This window comes from Ananas comosus, unplaced genomic scaffold (assembly GCF_001540865.1).
Source record: "Ananas comosus cultivar F153 unplaced genomic scaffold, ASM154086v1, whole genome shotgun sequence".
Lineage (NCBI taxonomy): Eukaryota > Viridiplantae > Streptophyta > Magnoliopsida > Poales > Bromeliaceae > Ananas > Ananas comosus.
The window spans coordinates 60864-82912 of NW_017893319.1; the positions used below are offsets into that span (position 1 = coordinate 60864).

At 42.6% G+C, this 22049-nt stretch overlaps 2 protein-coding genes across 2 annotated transcripts in view; both read right to left on the minus strand.

Moving 5' to 3' along the window:
* Nucleotides 1-9389: 9389 nt before the first annotated feature.
* LOC109705542 lies at nucleotides 9390-12454 on the minus strand. The gene is made up of 7 exons (XM_020226272.1): nucleotides 12368-12454; nucleotides 12007-12279; nucleotides 11736-11919; nucleotides 10395-10537; nucleotides 10062-10241; nucleotides 9777-9962; nucleotides 9390-9641 (listed from the first exon to the last, which is right to left on the minus strand). Exons 1-7 carry the CDS (start codon nucleotides 12452-12454, stop codon nucleotides 9390-9392), a joined length of 1305 nt encoding a protein of 434 aa, XP_020081861.1.
* A 9031-nt stretch (nucleotides 12455-21485) lies between these two features.
* Nucleotides 21486-22049, minus strand: part of LOC109705543 (pentatricopeptide repeat-containing protein At1g62350) — a 40938-nt gene continuing 40374 nt past the window's right edge. The window contains exon 2 of the mRNA XM_020226273.1: nucleotides 21486-22048. Within this exon, the coding sequence (XP_020081862.1) occupies nucleotides 21668-22048 (381 nt within the window). The 3' untranslated portion in view covers nucleotides 21486-21667. The remainder of the gene's footprint in view (nucleotide 22049) is intronic.

Genomic DNA, 22049 nt, shown 5'->3' on the forward strand with positions numbered 1-22049 from the left:
TCGTCGAAGTCCGTTGGGAACTTGACTGACCACTGGATCCACCTGTTGGTCGTCCTTTCCCCTTTTCCTTGTAATATGCCTCTCGCTCTTCCCACATAAAGGCGTTGCCCTGTTTTATACACAAGGCCCGATCCAAGACCTCAGCAAAAGTCTGTATCTTAAGTACGAGCACAGCCTGGTAAAGATCCGGCCGAAGCCCACGCATAAAGCAGTCGGCCTTATCCTTGTCATCCCGCACCACGTTTGGGATACAATGCACGATACGAGAGAATTCCCGCTCGTATTGCCTAACTGAGCGATCTCCTTGCCGCAACTTTTGGAATCTTTCCTTGAGCTTTCGCTTTTCACTGTCGGGGAAATAGGCTGAGAACACCAATCCCCGAAACTCTTCCCAAGTCATAGGAGGGAGACTAGGCGATCGATCTCGCTTAACGCCTTTCCACCACACCTTCGGCGACTGTTTGAGATAATGCGTGGCTAGGTTTACCTTGTCCCGCTCCAACGTGTACAAATCCTCGAAGAGCGTTTCCATGGAATCAATCCACATCTCTACGACCCACGGATCTGCATCCTAACCATCAAAGGTAGGCGAATCAAACTTCTTGAAAGCCACGAGAGCCGCCAAGGCTCGCTCCCTTTCCGCCGCCACCTCTGAACCAATAGAAGTTGGATCACCCAAACCTGACGGGAACGCCCCCGCTGCAACTCCGGGCTGTGTAAGGAAGTGAATTCTCGAAATCCGAGGATTGTACTTCATCCAGGATCGACTGACTGTCGAGAGAATACCCTTTGTGGGAGTTAAGAATGCCCAAAACACAAAAAGTGCTTTGGAGTGGAGTCCGCGAGAGCAAATAGGCAAAATATGGACTCAGCAGATTTTTGCTCTCGGGGACCGGTCCCTAGAGGGAAGGATCGGTCCCCCGTAGCTGATGGTCGCGGGGGAGGTCGATGCGACCGGTCCCTGGCTGAGGGGACCGGTCCCCGTGCGCGACACCCGCGGGAGAAAGCCAAAATTGGCTAAGTCCTGAAGGTTCCCCGTTCGGGAACCGGTCTCTTAGGAGAGACTGGTCTCCCAGGGACCGGTCCCTAAGGTGAGGACTGGATCCCGAACGCGAAAAGTTCCCAGACTGCAGGGAGAGCTCTCGGGGACCGGTCCCTTGTCGGGGAAACCGGTCCCTCTAGGCGAAAACTGCCCAGTGACAGCTGCGTAAGAGGTGAAAAGTATAGGGACTAAAGTGGATTTTGTTACAATAGAGGGGCATACTAGCCCACTCCCTCTCTCTCAGCCTCTCATTTCTCTTCCTCACTCTCATTTCTCTCTTGCTCCCTCTCTCTCTCTAGAGATAACAAAGAAGAAGAAGGAGAAAGAGAAGAAGAAGAAGGAGGAGAAGAAGAAGAAGAAGGAGGAGAAGAAGAAGAAGGCTTGGAGCATCTTCCTCTCCCTCTCCTCTTCCCATTGGTGTAGCTCAAGAGGTAAGCTACAAGCCCTAGCTTCTAGAACTTAGGGTTTTTGGGTTTTATGCTTTGGGATGGGTCAAATGAACCCTAAGCTAGCTTCTAACTAGATCAATCCCAAGAATCTAGGGATTTATTGGGTGGTTTGCTATAGGTGCAAACCTAGGGCTCCAAAATGGGGTTTTTGTGGAAATATGAGATTGATCTCATTTGAAGCCTTGGAGACCCTATTGTTAGGTCACAAAACGCGGGGGCGAAGTCGATTTCGGCATTCGGCGAACCGACGTGAAGTTCTCGGCAAAATCGGGCCGGGCTAGTGTTGATTCGGGCGAGGAAGGCTAAAGCCTTTTCGTAGAGCTCGCCGAGAAGGATTTTTCGAGCCTCTATATCGATTAAAGGTCGGGGGTGTCATCCGAAACTTTCGAACTCCTTTCTATGTCTTAGATTGCATTTAATCTCATCTCTTCATGTTGCATTGTAGGATTGCATAGTAGCTCCATTCCTTATGCTTTCTCATTGATAACCTAGTGTACTTGGAACGCTTGGTAATTTAGATAGGTGAGGATTGGGTCGAGACGTGAATCCTATGGTGCGAAAGAAAAGAGATGAACCCGATGGGGGTATTGATGACATAGGAAGTAGTGGATAGTGTTAAAGAACACGAGTGGCATCCGAATGATAAATGATGACGAGTGGCATTAATGTAGTGTAAATAACACTAGAGGTCGATGGACCTAGGGATAGGTGGATCCCTTAGAAAATGCCTTGTGAACAATGAATTTAGAAAACTAAATAGCATTGCATGAATGTCGGGAACCGATGATTCCGCGATAGTCGTTGACCCTAGTGTAGGGCGTCCTCACTTGGAGAGGATTCGATTGGGTAATTGACTCTAGTTGTAGAGCCTCCTCACTTGGAGAGGATTGGATTGGGTGTTGACCCTAGTTACAGTGTATCCTCACATGGAGAGGATAGATCTAGCTCACAGTCTGCGTTTAGGGTGGCATAGCCATCCAATCCCCACATGGAGGGGATTGTCGTCGAGTACTCCGGAGTGTCGCGCGACTAGGACCACTTGGAGGTCCGGACCACATGGAGGTCCGCAGACGGTCCCGGGCTTGGGTGCACTTGGAGCTCCCTCCCCACTTTGGGATTTGAAGGTGAGTCATGGGCGAGCCCTAGGGCCTCGCCACAGATTGGGTAAATGAAAAAGGTTAAAGGTTTATAAATGTCATTGAACATTACTATTCGAACATGGATCGAATTTGTTAGCATGGTAGCAAACCTTTATTATATGATGCATGCATTCATATTCATGATTATGGGCATAGTAGCATAGTTTTCCTACTACTGCATTTACAGCTTTCAGATACATATCTATCTATCTATCTGTTGTTACTTGTGCCCACTTGGACCTAGTGGGGAGATCGGCAGAGTCGGCGGCCGAGCCCACTGGGAACTATGGAAGATAGTTCTCACCCCACTCTATTTCCAGTGGTAGGTTCAGGGCTGCAGAGAGAGGACCGCGGCAAGGGCGTCGCGCCCGACCAGTGAGACCGTGGTAGTATAGTAGCTTTCCTTTTTGCATTAGTCACCTATGTATTGAGAGAGATTCTTGTAGGTGAGGTTGGAGAGCTATGTATTTTGGATGAAAAATGATGTAATGAATGTAACTAATGTAATAGTTAGTAAAGTACTCTCTTTATTTCACTTGTATATCTCGTGGATTACTTGCTCTTCTTGTTGTTGGCACTGTTTGTGCCCTCGTTGAATGTGTATGTTTAGAATTTAAAGTCCTGGGTAAATTCTTGTACACATTCCTGTTGTTGAGCCTTGGGCGGACAGGGGAGGTGCTGTCCATTCGGCGGTCCGCCGCCGCGGCCGAATCATGCCAAATTGGTAGTGGTTTCGGGGCGGGGCGTGACAGGCTGTCCTTGACCAGCCGCAACTGGCACACCCACCAGCCGGTCCACCGTTTCTTGGAGTCTTTCCATTCGCTCCTCCTGGCGCATAGCAGCCTCCTGCTGTCTCTGCACCACATCAGCTTGTTGCCTCATCACTCCAATGAGTGTAGCCAACTGATCACGAAGCTCTGAGTCTCCACTAGCGTCGGTTCGCTCGGGAACCCGACTTGTCCCCTCCCGTGCCGATCTGGATGAAGATCGCCTATGCGGTGCCATCGTTTCCTGAAACACGACAACTTGATTAGTTCTCGACCAACTTGGGTCGAACAAGAGGCTATTAATACCGGCTCAAAAGCCAATCGGACGAAAGTCACACAAGGGCGTCTATTCTCATCACTCGGCTTCATGTTGTGTGCACCCAACATGAACACCCTCGGTTGAGAATCAACAACACCTTGAATCTACCTCCAATATACGTCTTAGAGGTTTCAACACTTGACCCAATTAATTATCTTTCGCCACAAGTCACAAATCCTCGTCTCTCACGAGTCTTAACCTCTATGGTTTCACTATCCTAGGGTCTCCTAGGTCTGCTAAACCATTCCCATTCTCTACTTTATGCTCTGATACCATCTTATCTGTCACGCCCCGCGACCACCCGCCAATTTGGCCAGGTCGCGGCGCCACCAACAGACCGCCGGACGGACAGAGTCTCCCCTGTACATCCGAGGCGTCGCAATCAAAACAATACGAGAGATTCCAACCAGGAACAGTATTCACTCACAGATTGCATAAGGAAGTATCAAAAATATAAACTACTAAGTTATTACGGCATTCAACTTAGATGCATTTTACAACATAATTTTTCTTTTACAATCAATCTCCAAATACAATCATAATTAGCACATCGTTTACTTATTACAATTTGATACATCTTGATAAAAGTTTGTCTTTAAACCTCCCAAGCTAGACCGCCAACTCGGGTACTGCTATCTCAGTCTCTGGGTAGGACGCTATCTGCAGAACTACGTTCTTGCCTTGCGCCGCCGCGCCACACACGTGTGTACCTGTACCCCCAAAATAGCAACACGGGGGTGAGACTATTGTCCATAGTCCTCAGTGGGTTTAGCCACCCAAGAGAACAAGCTCAGCAAACAGGTCTAACGAGGCACTGCAACATGTTAGATCAACAATATACAACAGATATATATTCAATTGAAATACATGTCCTGGCTCACGAAATGCAACATGCAATACCTGTAATCATGCAAGTAGGTTACTTTAACGCTACTTATGTTCTTAGTCATTCCTTACTCTTTGTCATTTAATGCTTACTTTTAGCTCTTAGCTATTCCTTTCTTGCAACTTTTCTTTAGCTATTCTTTGTCACTTAGCTATTCTTTACTCTTTAGCTATTCATTATCGTTTAGCTGTTCTTTACTCTTAACATTCTTGAACCATGCTATATCTTAGCCTTTGGCATTCTACTCTAAGGTCACTTTACCTTAGTCAACAAAGCCACCCGACTCGGTCTTGAGTCAATCAATCGCGGATAGTCCGCGCACTGTCTAGCTCGAGGTGAAGGAACTCTCACATGCACCTCAGCTGGCAACAGCTCACCGTACTCCTGTCCTAGCCGTCTGGCGGCGAACGAATCGCACCTCACCCAACAACGGCCTAGGTTCAATGACTTAGTCACCCGGCGGCGAAATCGTCGCACACACGCCACGACAGTGGTTCAGTCAACAGGCGGTAGGATCCACAAACTGGCTAACCATCCGGCGGCGAAATCGTCGCACACACGCCACGACAATGGTTCTCTAGCCCCTGGGCGGCGAAATCGTCGCACACACCCGACACCACTTTGGGTGTAGCAGCAAGCAGCGGGATTCCGGAATCCATATCACATCAACCAAGGGTTGGTCTTAACCCTATGGAACTGACCTCTCTAGGTCTAAGCATTTATCTCCTAGGTCCAATCGACTCTAGGTTCATTGTCCTTTACACAACCTAAGTTATTACTTTAGGTTTATTGCTTTCACATTCTTAACCTAGGTTTATTACACTAGGATCATCATTCTTTTCCAACCTAGGTTTACTTGACTCTAGGTTAAGCAGCTTTCATTTCACAACCTATGTCCTTTACATTAGGTTCAACATCCCTCTTATTTAACCTATGTTCTTTACATTAGGTTCAACATCTCATTTATTTAACCTATGTCCTCGACACTAGGTTTAATGCCACTCGATCTATAGGTTTATTCATGTCCACCTATATATGTTCCTTACTTAGCATTCTTAACATGCACTTGCATTTACTATTCTTATATCATGCTTATCACTTATACTTTAGCATAGCATCATTCACTTTAATCATTCTAGGGTTATCAACCTAGTTTCATGCACATTTATCTCACAATGTCAACATGCATTCTATATCTCATTTTAACTTATATCATCAATATGCATTTCATTCTATGCATTATGCTTACATGCATTCACATAATTATCTAGCTTTATTCAACATGCTCATAATGCATTCTATTTAGCAATTACATCACACTATCATCATGCATTATTTAGCTACATGCATCATTTACATTTATATGCATCAACTTTAGCATCTACATCATATTATGCATTTCTACTTAGCATCAACTATACCGATCATCAACATGCATCAACATGAAAGTCTAATAATTAGACATAAAGGCGACCTAGTCGCTTCGGTAAACCAACCCACCTTAACACGCGCTCCGATTGCTTGTAGTCACTTGCAATCGGCCTCCCGCGGCAACCGTTGCCCGGTTTGGCCCGAACTCTTGCGCGACTTCCAAACGACCTCCGAACCGCGATCCGTCTTTTCCGGAGTTTATTCCTTGACTCCAAGGTGCTCCGGTTCCGATCTCATAATTTTTAGACCTTTATCCCGCGTGCTGCGGCTATCTGTACCAAAACCGACCGTTTCGTCAATAACTTAGCGTACGCTCGTCGGATTGCCGAACCGAGCATTTCAACGCGTTCGTTAGGTCCCCAATTAGGTTTCTATAAGGCCAATTTGCCTTAGAAACACCCGGAGGCAAAAGCCCCAATTTCGGTGCCCTAACAATGCCATAATCAAATTTCTTGGGATTGATCTCATAGTTAAGCATAATCGAGCTTAGAATCACCCAAGAAGTTCTCTAAACTTGCTTCCATCTCATTAGAATCATCCCTAGGGTATTTAAAACAAACTCTAGAGTTCCACCATTAGAGCACTTTGAGGAACACTTGGATTTCATGTGTTCTTTTGCCTAATGCAAGGTTCTAAAACTTGTAGGGAGATCAAAACCAAGATCTAGGGTTCAAAACCCAAACCCTAACCCTAGGTTTGCATCAATGGTGCAATCCATGGTTCAAAGCTTCGATGTGAGCTAGAACCATCCCTTGAGCTCCAATAGGTTCCATTTGAACCATTTCCAAACCATAAAACCTTAACCCTAGGAATCCACCATGGTAGGGTTTGAGGCTTACCTCTCTAGGCTTGCTCCAAGGTGAGGAAGAAGATGAAGAGGGGGAAGAAGATCTCCTTCTTGGTCTCCTTCTCTTTCTCCTTCTCCTTTTTCTTCCCTTTTTCCTTCTCTTCTTCTCTTTTCCTTCTCCTTCTCTTCTTTTCTTTCTCTCTTTGCTATGCACGGTTGAGAGAGGGAGAGAGAGCAGCTGGGAGAGTGAGAGAGATGTTTGGGGTATTTGTTATATTGCAACAATTGCAAATAAACCCTCCAACAATCCATATTCACGGCAGATCTTATTGTGCTGTCGGGGCCCCCTTGTACCCGTACACGGGCTCTTGTACCGGTACAAGGCCGCGTATAGAGCCAACCCGAGAGCACCTCTCCTCGATTGCGCAGGGTTTGTATCGGTACAAGGCCCCTTGTACCGGTACAAGGCCTGGCAGCTCCAAGCCACTGTACTACGCTGGTTGTACCGGTACAACCATTGGGCTTGTACCGGTACAAGGCATCCATAATGCTGTTTTTGACTCAAATTGCGCTCTACTTTGCGCCGATCGATGCCAAAACCCTTCCAATTCTTTTAGAGCTTACTTTTAGCCTTCCAACACTGTTGGAATGCTAAATAGATCACGTCCAACCAATCCTCTTGAGTACTTTAGTCAATTTGGCTAAAGTCCACAATATTCCACCGAGATCTCGGGGTTACAGTAGTTCTCACCTTGAGTGAGCGGTTCCTCATCCACTAGATTGAGATTGACTTGTGGCACCTATGTTGAGAGTTGGGTGAGTGAGCGGATCCTCACCAGTGTGACTGAGAGTAGGTGTGGCACCTATAGCATTGACATGAGATTGAGAGTGAGCCTCTAGGCTAGCCGAGTGATTGGGTAAACTATTGAGCATATAGTAGTGTGATGGTTGGCCTTTACTATGAGATTGAGTGGAGCAGCCCTGTACCTATTCGAGAGGTGAGTCGGGTGAGGAGCGGGGTAGCTCTTTGCCTAGGACTTTCGAGATTGGGTCGGACCTACGAGATATGAGTCGGGCAAGGACCGGGGTAGCTCTTTGTCTAGGACCCTTGAGTTATGAGTTAGGCGGCAAAAGAGCAGGGTAGCTCTTCATCTCCTGGATTTGAGATCTTAGGCAAGTTGGCCTAGTTGATTGGGTAGTAACATGAATTGCATAAGTGGATTGCATTCATACCATGATTAGACATAGTAGATTGCATAACTATGTTGTAGTTGTATTCATTACACTGTTGAAGCATTCTAGCATGATAGTAGGATATTGCTAGATGATGTTCCATGCATCCTTTGCATTTGATGGCATAGTAGATATAGTAGCAGTTATTTCTATCTACCTTTTTATCTATCTATCTGTGCCAGCTTGGACCTAGTGGGAAGATCGGCGGAGTCGGCGGCCGAACCCACTGGGAACTATATTTATATAGTTCTCACCCCACTTTATTGCAGGGCCTAGCGAGAGAGCACCGGGGCATCGCACCCTAGGTATAGTTAGCAGCTTCCACTTGCATTAGTGTACCCTCGTGTACCCCGTGACATATGATGTATTGTGGGAGGTTGCTTGTGTATTTTGGAGATTATCATGCATATTCATTTTGGAGATGTAAATATAATCAAGGATCTAAATGTTGAATGCATTGTGGATGTAATAGCTAGATGTTACTCTCTTTATATCACTCGTTTTATTACTTGTGTCTTGCTCTTAAGTGTATAGCACATGTGGTGTTTCGTATTGTTCATGTATGTTGTATGTCATCCTGGGCGACAAAAATGTACATGATCTTGTTGTTGAGCCTAGGGCGGACAGGGGAGGTGCTGTCCGTTCGGCGGCTATTCGACGCGCCCGAACCGGACCAAATTGGTAGCAGTTTCGGAGCGTGACAATATGTCATCATCTTATTAATTCCTTGGACGATTCATGGATACATACACAACATGAATGGAAATAATAACCCAAATTTATTCATAATATTTTAAAGTCAAATACAAATTTATATCCTAGAAAGAATACATGTGTCTGCCTGGTTGGCTTCTGGGGCATACATCTAACAATCTCCCACTTGCACTAAAGCCAATCAGCCATATACCTAAGCCCCATCTTCTCAAGATGGACTTCAGTCTTCTGCTGGCTAAGTGGTTTAGTCAGTGGGCCTGCCACGTTATCCGTGGAGTCTACTCTCTACATCTCGATGTATTTCAGTCGAGATAGTCGCGTATAATATGAAACCGCCGCTTTATATACTTGGACTTCTGATGAGACCTGGGCTCCTTAGCTAAGGCTATGGCGCCATTGTTGTCACAATAGAGTGGTATGACATCCGATGGCATCACACTTAATTCCGCGACAAACTTCATGAATCAGAAGGCCTACACTAAATGCGGCGATATACTCTGCTTCCATGGTAGGATGGTTGTTTGGAACTCTTCCAATACACCAAGCCACTATCGCATAAGAACACACATCCTGACGTAGACTTTCTATCGTCAACATCAGACATAAAGTCTGAATAAGTATATCATTGTAATTTCAACTCTCCTCCTCCAAAGACCAAGAACATATCCTTAGTCCTTCTCAAGTATTTGAGTATATTCTTCACAGCAATCCAGTGCTCCTCACCTGGATTAGATTGATATCTACTTGTGACACTCACAGCAAGCGCGATATCAGGTCGTGTACATAGCATGGCGTACATAAGACTCCCTATAGCTGATGCATAAGGGATCTTACTCATACGTTGAATCTCTTCAAATGTATTGGGGCACATTTTCTTAGAGAGATAAATTCCATGTCTAAGAGGTAAAAGTCCCCTTTTGGAGTTTTCCATGCCGAACCTCTTCAGCACCTTTTCTATGTATATTTTCTATGAGAGGCCTAGCATCATTTTATATCTATCTCTATAGACCTTTATCCCCAAAATATAGGATGCTTCCCCTAGATCTTTCATGAAGAATTCTTTAGACAACCATATTTTAACTGAAGTCAACATTGGAATGTCATTCCCAATTAGGAGAACGTCATCCACGTACAATACGAGGAATGTGACAGCTCTCCCACTGACCTTCTTATAAACACATGGTTCCTCCTCATTCTTAACGAAATCAAACGATTTAATCACGTTATCGAAACGAGTATTCCAAGTCCGAGATGCTTACTTAAGTCCACAAATGGACCGTTGCAACTTGCATACTTTGTGACTTTCGTCACCGAAAGTGAAACCCAAAGGCTGCTCCATATAGATATCTTCTTCAACATATCTATTTAGGAAGGCAGTTTTCACATCCATTTGCCAGATCTCATAATCATAGTATTCTGCAAGGGCAAGCAGTGTTCGAATGAATTTGAGCATGGCCACAGGTGAAAAGGTCTCCTGATAGTCAATGCCTTCGGGTTGACTATAACCTTTTGCAACCAGCCTTGCTTTATAGGTCTCTACCTTTCCATCCGAACCTATCTTTCTTTTGTAGATCCATTTACACCCGATAGGTACTATACCTTCTGGTGGGTCTACCAAAATCCAAACCTGGTTGGAATGCATTGAGTCAATTTCTGACTTCATGGCATCCAGCCATTTCTCGGAATCGATGTCAGACATCGCCTCGTTGTAGGTTTTGGGATCATCTCCATGTTCCCTATCTCCCATGAGGAACATTTCATTTACTTCCTCTATAAGGATACCTAAGTATCTTTTAGTGGGATGAGAGATTCTACTCGACCTACGAGGTGGAGGAGGTACTACATGTACTGGCTCAGCTTGAATAGGTTCTGTAGGTTTGATGACTCATTGCTCTTCAGAGACTTTCTCTTCGAGCTCAATTTTTCTCCCACTAGCTTCTTAAATAAACTATTTTTCCAAGAAAATAGCACGTTTGCTCACAACTATATTGTAATTCTCTGGGATATAAAAATAGTAACCTAAAGTTTCTTTAGGATATCCAATAAAGCGAGCCCTCTCAAACCTAACCTCTAACTTGTCCGCCTGTAGTCGCTTAACATGGGCCGGACACCCCCAAATCTTGATATGACCAAGACTTGGTTTCTTACCATGCCATATCTCATACGGCGTGGTAGGAACGGATTTAGAGGGAACCCTATTTAACAAATAAGCTGCGGTAAGCAAAGCATGTCCCCAAAGAAATAAAGGAAGATCAGTGAAGCTCATCATAGATCGAACCATATCCAATAAGGTTCGGTTTCTCCGTTCTGACACCCCGTTTAGTTGAGGTGTTCCCGAAGGAGTCCACTATGAGACTATGCCGTTTTCTTTGAGATAATTTAGAAACTCTCCACTAAGGTATTCTCCTTCTCGATCTGTTCGAAGAACCTTGATGGATTTTTCAGTTTGTTTTTCTACTTCATATCTGAATTCTTTGAACTTTTCAAAAATCTCATACTTGTGTTTCACAAGATACACATACCCATACCGTGAATAATTATTGGTAAATATTATGAAGTAGAGATAACCTCCCCTAGCATGCACATCAAATGGCCTACACACAGCAGTGTGTATCAAGAAAAGTATCTCAGTGGCCCTTTCCCCTTGTCCTACAAAGGGTAATTTAGTCAATTTTTCTTGAAGACAAGATTCACAAACTGGATACGACTCTGAAGTCAATGGGCCGAGAAGCCCATCTTTATCCAATTTATTGATCCTTTCTTCTTCAATATGACCAAGCCTGAGGTGCCACATATACTTTAGGTTTATCTCATCTCTAGGTCTCTTAGACCCAACAGCAGTCACTACTTGCTCAGAAATATTTGTAGATACATCCATATGTAAATGATAAAGATTGTCAATCATAAAACCACGGCTGATAATTTATTTCTAAAATAAATTATGCAGTAGTTTTTGTCAAAATTAAACCATCCTGTGCAGAAATCAAATTTCTGCTAGCAGGAGGTACATAATAACAGTCTTTAAGTAATAAAACATATCCTGACGGTAGTCGCAAAGAATAGGTGCCAGCAGCCACAGCAGCAACTCTTGCCCCGTTGCCCACTCGTAGGGTCACTTCACCTTCCCTAAGCCCTCTACTTTCCCTTAGACCCTGCATTGAAGTACACAGATGAGAACTAGAACCAGAGTCTATAACCCAACTAGAAGTAGAGGAAACCGTAAGGTTAGTTTCTATTACGAGCAAGTCTGACATACCTTCCGAAGATGTGTCCTTCCTTTTATTCTTCAAGCTCTCCAGGTAGACAGGACAATTTCTCTTCCAATGACCGTCAACGTTGCAGTGGAAACATTTTCCTTTGTCAGCGGCCTTATTCTTAGAAGCTTCCTTCTTGGGCTTGTTCTCCGTCTTTTGTTTCTTCGCGGGTTTCTTCTTCCAATTAGACTTTCTTTTGGAAGAGGAAGCTCGCTCCACAACATGAACCGTTCCCTTTGAACTTTTCAAAAGTCCCCTCTATTATTACCAACATGTTCAATAACTCTGCATTGGTGCAGTCAATTTTATTCATATGGTAGTTTACAATAAACTGTCCATATGATACAGGAAGGGATTGCAGGATCAGATCAACTTGCAATTCCTTGTCCATTTTCACGCCAAGCTTCTCAAGCTCCTCGAGGTCTATGATCATTGTCAAACAATGATCATGAACGGACTGCCCTTCTGTTAGTTATTGGACGGTTTGGCAACGTGAGATTTACCTGGTCGAGAACAATGCAGAGCTTATTGGAATTTAAAACTATTTTTAAATTCCTTAGCCAGTCTTTATAATTAATTTCAGTTAAGGATTTTGTGTCGAGAACATGAGAGAGATAATTGGAAACAGACATTTACTTTGCAGAGAGTAAAGATTCAAGTTAGATATTTGTATTTGCTTTGAAAAATTATTTTAGTGATTTTAAAAATAAATTTAGCCTCCCACTATTTTCTTGAGTCTCTTACACTCCTCGGGTAGAGAAACGGAAACCCAACGCGACAAAAGGTTTCAAGTGGGTACTGCGGTCCCACCAATTTAACGTACCACCTCACCTAACAGTTATTAGTGATATGTAAATCGATGAGTGGATAACTCTTGTTCAATGCTTCTCAACCAAATTGCAGTGATCGGTCTCTAAGTCCTGTAGGCCTCACCTGACAGTTATTGGCCCCATTTCTCAGTTAAGTCAGACCCACCGTTCAAACGCGTAAGCAAACCGTCATTAGGTCCCTCACCTGACAGTTATTGGGCCCAACCCCATCTTTACTCCACAGCATCTCATGCTAATAGAGTGGTTGTGAATTCCCGATGCAACTGACCACTGTAACCAGCCGTGCCAATCAACGCTAGAAAAGCGCCCGCACTTCTACAACGGCGGAAGACCGCTCGACTTAATATTTATGAGGAGATTTATTTAGGTCTCAAAAAAAATTTTATTTATTTACATCTAATGCAAATAAAAACAATCCACGCATAACAAATATAATTAAACTGGTGATGATCATGGATCTTAGAAGTGGATTCAGACTTGAGCCACTGAGTCGGAATCGGGGTCTTAGGGTCATAAATTACAAGCACACACACGTCATTGGTTTGATTGTCTTCAACTTCTTGATCCGATCTGGAACTTCAACTTGATTTGATCCTTATCAACACCTTGATCCGACCACCATCAAGTATTCGTCTCTATCCGGACCATGCAAACTTTTAGGCTTGCAACCGATCAACCAATGACGTGCAACCATACATTATACAACCCAATAAAAAGAATGAAATAAAAATTAATTACATTTGATAACTTTTATCTCTAACCTATTGAGACACACAAGTCTCCAAATAAATCAGCTTGTACACGCAGGCACAAATATAGCCATCACTAATACAAAATCCTTAATTTAAACAAATTTAAGATTACAGGATTCTGCATACACATCATACATCACATGTCGAAACGAAAATAAATAGGTTGCTATCCATGATCATCACCGTATCTCATACATCACATGCATAATAATAAATTTTGGATATTCTAATTAACCATTAACCGATGATTCGAAAAAATAAATTATTAAAAATAATCAATCTTATTGATTATTATAATTTTGATCAACAATTTAATCTACAAAAATAACATCTTGATCTCATCAAGAAATCAATTTGATCTAATCAAATTAGATCTATCTATTCATTATCTAAATCGATCTAATAATAAAAAGAAGAAAAAGAAAAGAAAAAAAAAATTCATACTTCCGTACGGACGCTACAGTAGCGTCCGTACGAGCGTCCGTACGGACTGCTACAGTAAACCGTACTGACGCTACAGTAGCGTCCGTACGGATGCTACAGTAGTTTTTTTTTTTATTATTATTACGAGAAATCGTCGATTAAATTGTTCAATCAATTTGATTTTACGAATCATCCAAACAACAATCTATAAATCGTTCGATCGTCGAAAAACGGTTTAGAATACCCAAATTCATAATTTTAATCTTAAAAACATGAGGATGGCTCTAATACCACTGTTAGAAAATTGCGTACGGTAAAACGCAGCGGAAAAAGAAATCAAACAAATTTAATTTTTGAAAACTTTCGAGATCCAATCTTAAAACCACGCAATTAGGATCCCTCATGTTCTTTAAGATTAAAGAAGAAAAACAAGATCGAATATTTACCTTTTTCGCGGATAGATCTTCCCCTCAATATGATGATCATGTAATTCGGTTCTCTTGAAGCCGCACACTCGTTCGGCCTCTATAGGTATCCACACGAGGTTCTTGATTTGATCGATGTCCTCACCGGGGTGCTAGCTCCCTTGCAAAAGGACGTCTTTCTTGCTAGAAGATGGAAGAGAGAAGAGAGGATAGATGACGGCTAGGGTTTTCTAAAAACTCCCGTATATTATATATAGGAATATAATCCTATTCCTAATAATATAATGACAATTAAGGATAAGTATAAATCTAGATTTAAATTTATCTTTTCCTTAATTGGTTAGATCGATCAAATCCTAATTTGATTCGACTTGAATTTTATATTAATTTGATCTTATCAAATTAATAATGCAACATTTGCACATAAGTCCTCTTATAATTTACTAACTATTAGTAAGTCCTCTCTTGTAACATTTACACTTTAATACCACTAATTTGTAACAATTACAAATTAGTCCAATTATCAACATATTGACAATTAGGTCCTCCGGCGATTCAATAATCGCGATCTAGCTATCCGATCAATCACAACCTCTTATGTGTGTGACCCCATAGGTTCTATTCTATCTGGTAGTGAGATATATTTTGATCACTATCAACAATATCACTGAAACTCCTTTCAATGGATTAGAACAATTCCAACTCAGCCCAATGAGAATTATCGATCATCTAGATAATTCTCATGAGTCTCACAATCCACCAGTGACGCCTAGCAGCATGTAGTGGCATTCCAGTAGAATGGAATACTGAACCTCTTGGTGCAGTTACCGTGTGATACAATCCTTCTATCATGAGTCCCGACTAGACGGAGGTTATGGAACAACTCGTCAAACCCCATCGTCTGTCATATGTTAAATTTATTCGACTCGAGTTTCTAATATCGGAAACCCTTTTCCGCTATTTATTCTGCCCTGGCCAAGGTCTTCTAAACTCGGTCTCATAAATCACATAGGACTAACACCCCTATCTACCAAGGGAGATAGATTCCATCTAAGTGCGCACCCTATTCCTACAATGAACCTACTGCAGCCAACATGCACCGCAAGGACCCGAATGGCTAGGGACCAAGTGTATGTACAGTCAAACTACAGTAACCTCATTGTGAATAGCCGAGGCACCGCAGGTCAAAGGATCAGTCACAATACTGCAACAATTGAGTAAGTCACTGACGAGTGAGTAGACATCCAAGTGACTTCTCGCGTTGGTCACGCTCGGTACTCTTGTTCTCTAACAACCACCTGCATATTCGCTTCAGTGTCCCCACACTGTCGACTCGAGACTCGTCTACCCAAAAGGGAAGCGACCTATGCACCAATCTCACTGGATCAATCACCGTCCCCGTGATGATCCATTGATCAGGAGCATTTAGGAATTAACCACCAATGACACATGTCTCAAATTCTCAACTCTTGAGAATATATGTCATCATCTTATTAATTCATTGGACGATTCATGGACACATACACAACATGAATGGAAATAATAACCCAAATTTATTCATAATATTTTAAAGTCAAATACAAATTTATGTCATAGAAAGAATACATGTGTCTGCCTATGTCTGCCTGGTTGGCTTCTAGGGCATACATCTAACAGTTTATTGCATGAATCGGAGATCGATTTGGAGTATTTTGCAATAGTAGGATCTAGGGCATCAAAAATGGGGTTTTGGTATGTATAAGGGTTTGATCTCATTTGACCCTCTGTAAACCTAATTGCTAGGTAAACAAACGCGTTAGCGAAGTCGGTTCGGCGATTCGTCGAGCCCACGCGAAGTTATTGAAGAAACGGACGTTCGGAGCTTCGTTTCCGCCTATAGGGTCGAGGCGGCACCCATAAATTGCGAAAATAGATTCCGGGCGTCGTGGCAACTAGTTGAAGACCTTTAATTCCCAGAATGCAAAGCGACGCACGGTTGGTGAGCAACTACGAAATCGGGCCAAACCGGGTGTCGAGTGCCGCGGGAGGCCGATTGCATGTGACTACAAGCAATCGGAATGCGATACAGGTGGGTTGTGCTCACCGAAGCGACTAGCTCGCCTTTATGTCTAAGAAAATTAAGAATCCATGTTGATACATATAAATGTAAATGAGGCATCTAAATGGATGCATGTAGTTAACACTAAAAGAATGCATGTGAGCATAGTGCATAGAATGAAATGCATGTTGATGACATAAGTTAAAATGCTAGATAATAGCATAATTGCATGATGTTAGGAGAATGCATAGTGATACATATACATAATTAGCATTGAGAAGATATGCTAGATTATATATATGCAGGTGAATTGGATCAATAACTCTAGAGTGAGTAGAGAACTTGACATTGGAAATAGGGACATGAAAACTATAGAATACTCGATTGGACAACTAGGATGTCGAATAGATCGAGTGGCGTCTAACCCAGTGTTAGAAAACATAGGTTGTGAACGAACCTAGAGTCAAATAGATCTAGATGAGTGGCATCCAACCTAGTGTCGTGAACATAGGTTGAATAGGAATGACAATGAACTTAGTGTTAGTAAACATATGTCAGACAAAAAAGATATAAAACCTAGAGGGTTGGAACCTAGGTTATGATATGTAGTGAACCTAGAGTGGCATTGAACCTAGGTTGTTGAGTATAGTGGTAGTAGCCACTAGGATGTTCTAGGTCAACAGCATAGGGTTGGTTATGGACCCTCGACCTGTGGAAGTGGATTCCGGAATCCCAGGATCTGTGATGACCTTGGTATCAAGGCTAGGGCGTGTGTGACGACTTCGCCGCCGAGGTTGATACCAAGGGAGGATTGGGGGGTGAGTCCATAGAGATCACCGCCCGGGGCTTGAACCATTGTCGTGGCGTGTGCGACGACTTCGCCGCCGGATGGTTAAGCCAGTTAGTGAATTATACCGCCGGATTGGCTTGCTCCATTGTTGGGTGAGATGCGATACGTTCACCGCCAGATGGCTAAGTCAAGGGACTTAAACTAGTGTTCGGCGTGTGCGACGACTTCACCGCCAGCTGGTTAAAGTCACAGAGGGCGGCCAGTGCGCGAACTATCCGCGGAAGATTGACTCGAGGCCGAGTCAGGTGGTTAGCTTGATTAGGTTAATGGAAACCTTGAAAGCTAGTGATAGAGGCAAGAACTAAGGTAATAGAGATCTTAGAAGCCAGTTGGACTTAAGTTGAGAATCTAAGGTAGTAGAAACCTTAGAATCGAATGACATGAGCTAAGATTAGCAGAGTTGAATGTAGAATCAATAGATCTACTTAATGGTCGCATAATTGCATAGAACTGCATAATATTCATATTGCATATTGTGAGGCATGTTATCTGTTAGTTGCATAATGACATTATGATATATATCTATAGATGTTTTTGGACTAACATGATTGCAGTGCCTCCTCGGACCTAATGGTCGAGCTTTTCCCTTGGGTGGCCATACCAACTAGGAACCATGGAGTTGGTTCTCACCCCACGTTTTTTTCGGGTGTTACAGGTTTGCACGTGAGCGGCGCGGCGGCGCGAGGAAAGGGCGTAGCTCCGTAGATAGCGCCCTACCACAGAGACCAGAGATAGCAGTACCCCGTCGACATAGCTTAGGGGTATAGAAAATGATATAGAACACAATGTATCAAATTTGTAATAAGTAAATGATGTAATAACTTAGATTGCATTTGAATGAAAAAGAATGGTAATTAGGATGTAACATGTATGAATGTGAATGCTTGTAATAACATAAGATGTATTTATGCAGTTTGATACCTTCCTTATGCAATCTTGTTTGAAATATGTTCCTGGTTGGAACTTCGTACATTGTATTGATTGCGATGCCTTGAACGTACAGGGGAGACTCTGTCTGCAGTACAGGGAAAACCCTATCCGTTTGGTGCTGTCGGCGTGCCCGCACCCGGCCAAATAGGTGGGTAGTCGCGGGGCGTTACAGGATAGCTTATAAAGGCAGGTTAAACCTTTTGGGCAGAACTGTAATTGACATGAATCTAAGATAGAGGAAAACTTAGAAGTCAATTGGATGAGTTATGGATAGCAGGATTGAAAGTAGTATCGATTGAACTACTAGTTGGTTGCATAGTTGCATAAACCGCATGAATTTCATATTGCATATTGCGAGGCATAACATGTATTTCAATACTTGAATATATATATCTGTTGAATATCTGTTGGACTAACATGTTGCGGAACCTCCTTGGACCTATTGGTCGAGCTTTTCCCTTGGGTGGCCGTACCCACTGGGAACCATGGAGTTGGTTCTCACTCCACGTTGTTTTGGGGTGTTACAGGTTCGCACGTGAGCGGCGCGGCGGCGCAAGGCAAGGGCGTAACTCCATAGATAGCGCCCTACCCCAGAGACCAGAGATAGTGGTACCCCGAGTCGGCATAACCTAGGGGCATAGTAAAGGGAAAAGAATTCAATGTATCCAACTTGTAATAATTAAATGATGTAGTAACTTGATTGTATTTGGAGGTTATAAAATGTAATATGCAAGTGTGATGTAAAAATGAATCTATGTGAATGCTTGTAATAACATAGGATGTGTTATGTTGTTTGATACCTTCCTTATGCAATCATTGTATGAATATTGTTCCTGTTTGAAACCTCTTGTATTGTACTATTTACGACGCCTAGGACGTACAGGGGAAACTCTGTCCGTTCGGCGGTCTGTCGGCGTGCTCGAACCTGACAAAATAGGCGGGGCTCGGGGCGTGACAGGCTCCTCCAGGAGCTCCTCCTCCGCACTCTCGTCGTCGTCGTCCTGCTCCTCCGCCGCCTTGGCCGGCGCCAGGAGCAAGAGGGCTGCAACGACGATCCCATCTCGCTAGAGGCCATCTGCGTGTCGAGAGTAAGAGGGCGCGGTGTTACGCGCAGAGGGGAGCAGCATGTGCGCGGTCCACAAGGCCAGTTTGGCCTCGTGGACCAGATGAGAGGGAGGTCCACGGTGGACTTCCCTCTCATTATATATATATAAATAAATATATAAATATATAAATATATATAATTTTATTTATAAATATATATTTATATAGTATTTTATTTATATAATAAAAATATTATTATATAATATTTTATTTATAATTTTGTAATTATTTATTAATATTTTTAATTTAAAATTTAGAATTAATTTAAATATTTAAAATTTGGATATACATTAAAAAATTTAATTTTAGAAAAAATTAACTGATAAATAGATTTATACTACCAATAATTATTTAAATTTAATATATAAATAAAATTTAATTTAATTAAATGTTACGTGCATTGCACGTGCACTGTAACTAGTATGCTCAAAAAGATAACATAGACTTAGAAGGGAATCCAATGATTCCGGAAGGCACCCCCCACTTCGTATGGTAGTAAAGGAGTCATGGTTCAATTCTCGCGATTTTTTTACTCCTATTCCGCGTGCTGCGGCAATCTATACCAAAATGAAACTAAATTAGGCTTTTTACTTAACAACTTTACATAGACTTCGTATCGACGAACCAAATCTCCCAACGCGTCGGGAATACCCCCAATTAGGTTTCCACAAGGTCAATTTACCTTGGAAACAACTTAGGGCAAAAGCCCCAAATTTGGTGCCCTAACAATTTTATATTATAATTTTCCTTAGATTGATCTTAGAGCTAAGCAAAAATTAGCTTAGAACCCTCTAAGAAGTTCTCTAATACCATTTCTTAGTCGTTCGAACCATTTCTAGGGCATCTAAAACTAATCCTAGAACTTCACCATGAGAACTCATGAGGAAACCATGAATTTCATGGTGTTCATGGCCTCTACTAGGTTTTTACACATGTAAGAGGATCAAAACCTAACTTCCTAAGGTACAAAGCCAAACCCTAGACTCAATCTTTCTTAAAACCTTACCTTAGCCTCAAACTCACCCAAGTCCACCTTGTTGGAAAGCTTCAAAACCTTCTAATCCTCCAAATCTCCTCCAAAATCCCTAAGTTCTCCTCCAAATCCACCTTGGGAGAGAGCTTCTAGAGAGAGTAAGGGAGAGGAATGGGTTAGGTTTTGTGTTTGGTTGTGAAAGAGAGAGGGGAGGGGTGTTAGGGTGTTTATATGTTGTAACATTTGCAATAAAATCCTCCCAATACTCATATTTGCAGCAGACCTAAAGCTGCTACGAAGGGCACTGTCTACCGGTACAAAATGAGTTTGTCACCGGTAACACGATCACGCAGAGGCTAACCCGAGAGCTGCTTCTCTCGGGTAATACACTGATACAGGTACAAAATGGGTTTGTCACCGGTTACAACATTTCGCAGAGGCAAACCCGAGAGCTGCTGCTCTCAGTCTGATGCCTTGTACCTGTACAAGGGCAATGTTAAACCGGTAATAAAAATCCCAGAATTTCAGTTTTGCATCTTTTTCAACTCTATTTCGCGCCGATCGATGCTAAAACCTTCCTAACTTTTTTGGAACTTACTTTTAGCCCTTCCAACCTTATTGGAAAGCTATTAGAACTTGCCCAATTATTTCTCTCGAACAGGGTTAGGGTGGGAGGTGCGCTCGTGTGAGCCCAATCGGGCTGTGTTGGGTTCGAATTAGAGTTAGGGTTAGGATTATATTAGTTGTCAAATAAATATATTTAATATAAAATTAATGGCTATTTAAAATAATTGTCACTAAAACATAAGTTGATAAAAAAAATTAACGGCCATTCGATAATCGTCTCTGCTAAATTGCCACTAAAACTCAATTTGATTGTAGTGGTAATTCGATACAGAAAAGTCCTGTTGTCGCGAGGGGCTGTACCAACACCAAGCAGGTGCACCTTATAAAATTATTTTCCTACTCGCTTTTAGCTTTTCTCATGTTCCTTCTGCCCAAACAAATGGAAGACGTCTAAAAGAGGGGGGGGGAACCCTACAAGTGGCGAGAATCCTACAAATGACGACAGATAAGGAAGTAGACAGGAAGAAAGACTAAAATTTGCAAAAAATTAAACACAAATGAAAATTTGCAGATTGCACTGCAAATAGATTATAGATTGATAAAACGATGAAACGGCAAGAATATCATCAATACTTCCATTATTATTTCTTAAATGTCCCCATTAAAACATACATCATTTAAACAAATAAATTAAACCTGCCAAGTTTATAATTTAGTTACTTTACTTGAGCACCTGCACAATGCTCATCTTGACTCATAGCAAGTCGTCTGGGGGGTCATAAACTATCATATCGGGAAAAAGCTCCAAGAAATCCTGTTTCACTTTTTCTCTCAATTCAGGGAATGGTATGAGGCCCTTCAAGATAACCCGAAACGGAAGCGAGAGGGGAGGATCAGAAGAACTCCTCATGTCATTGTAAAATTCCATCCCTAAATCGAGCAATCCCCCGTCACAAAAGGCGCGAACAATGTCACCATAAGTGTGTTGATCAAATCGCACATCTTCAGACCGCAGATCCATCCAAACTTGTCTTGCCCCTTCAATCATCTTGTTTCTAGCAAGCATCATGAGCATGTCTCTGTATAAGTACATATCAGGATGGTACCATATTTCCTTCCGAACGACACCATATATC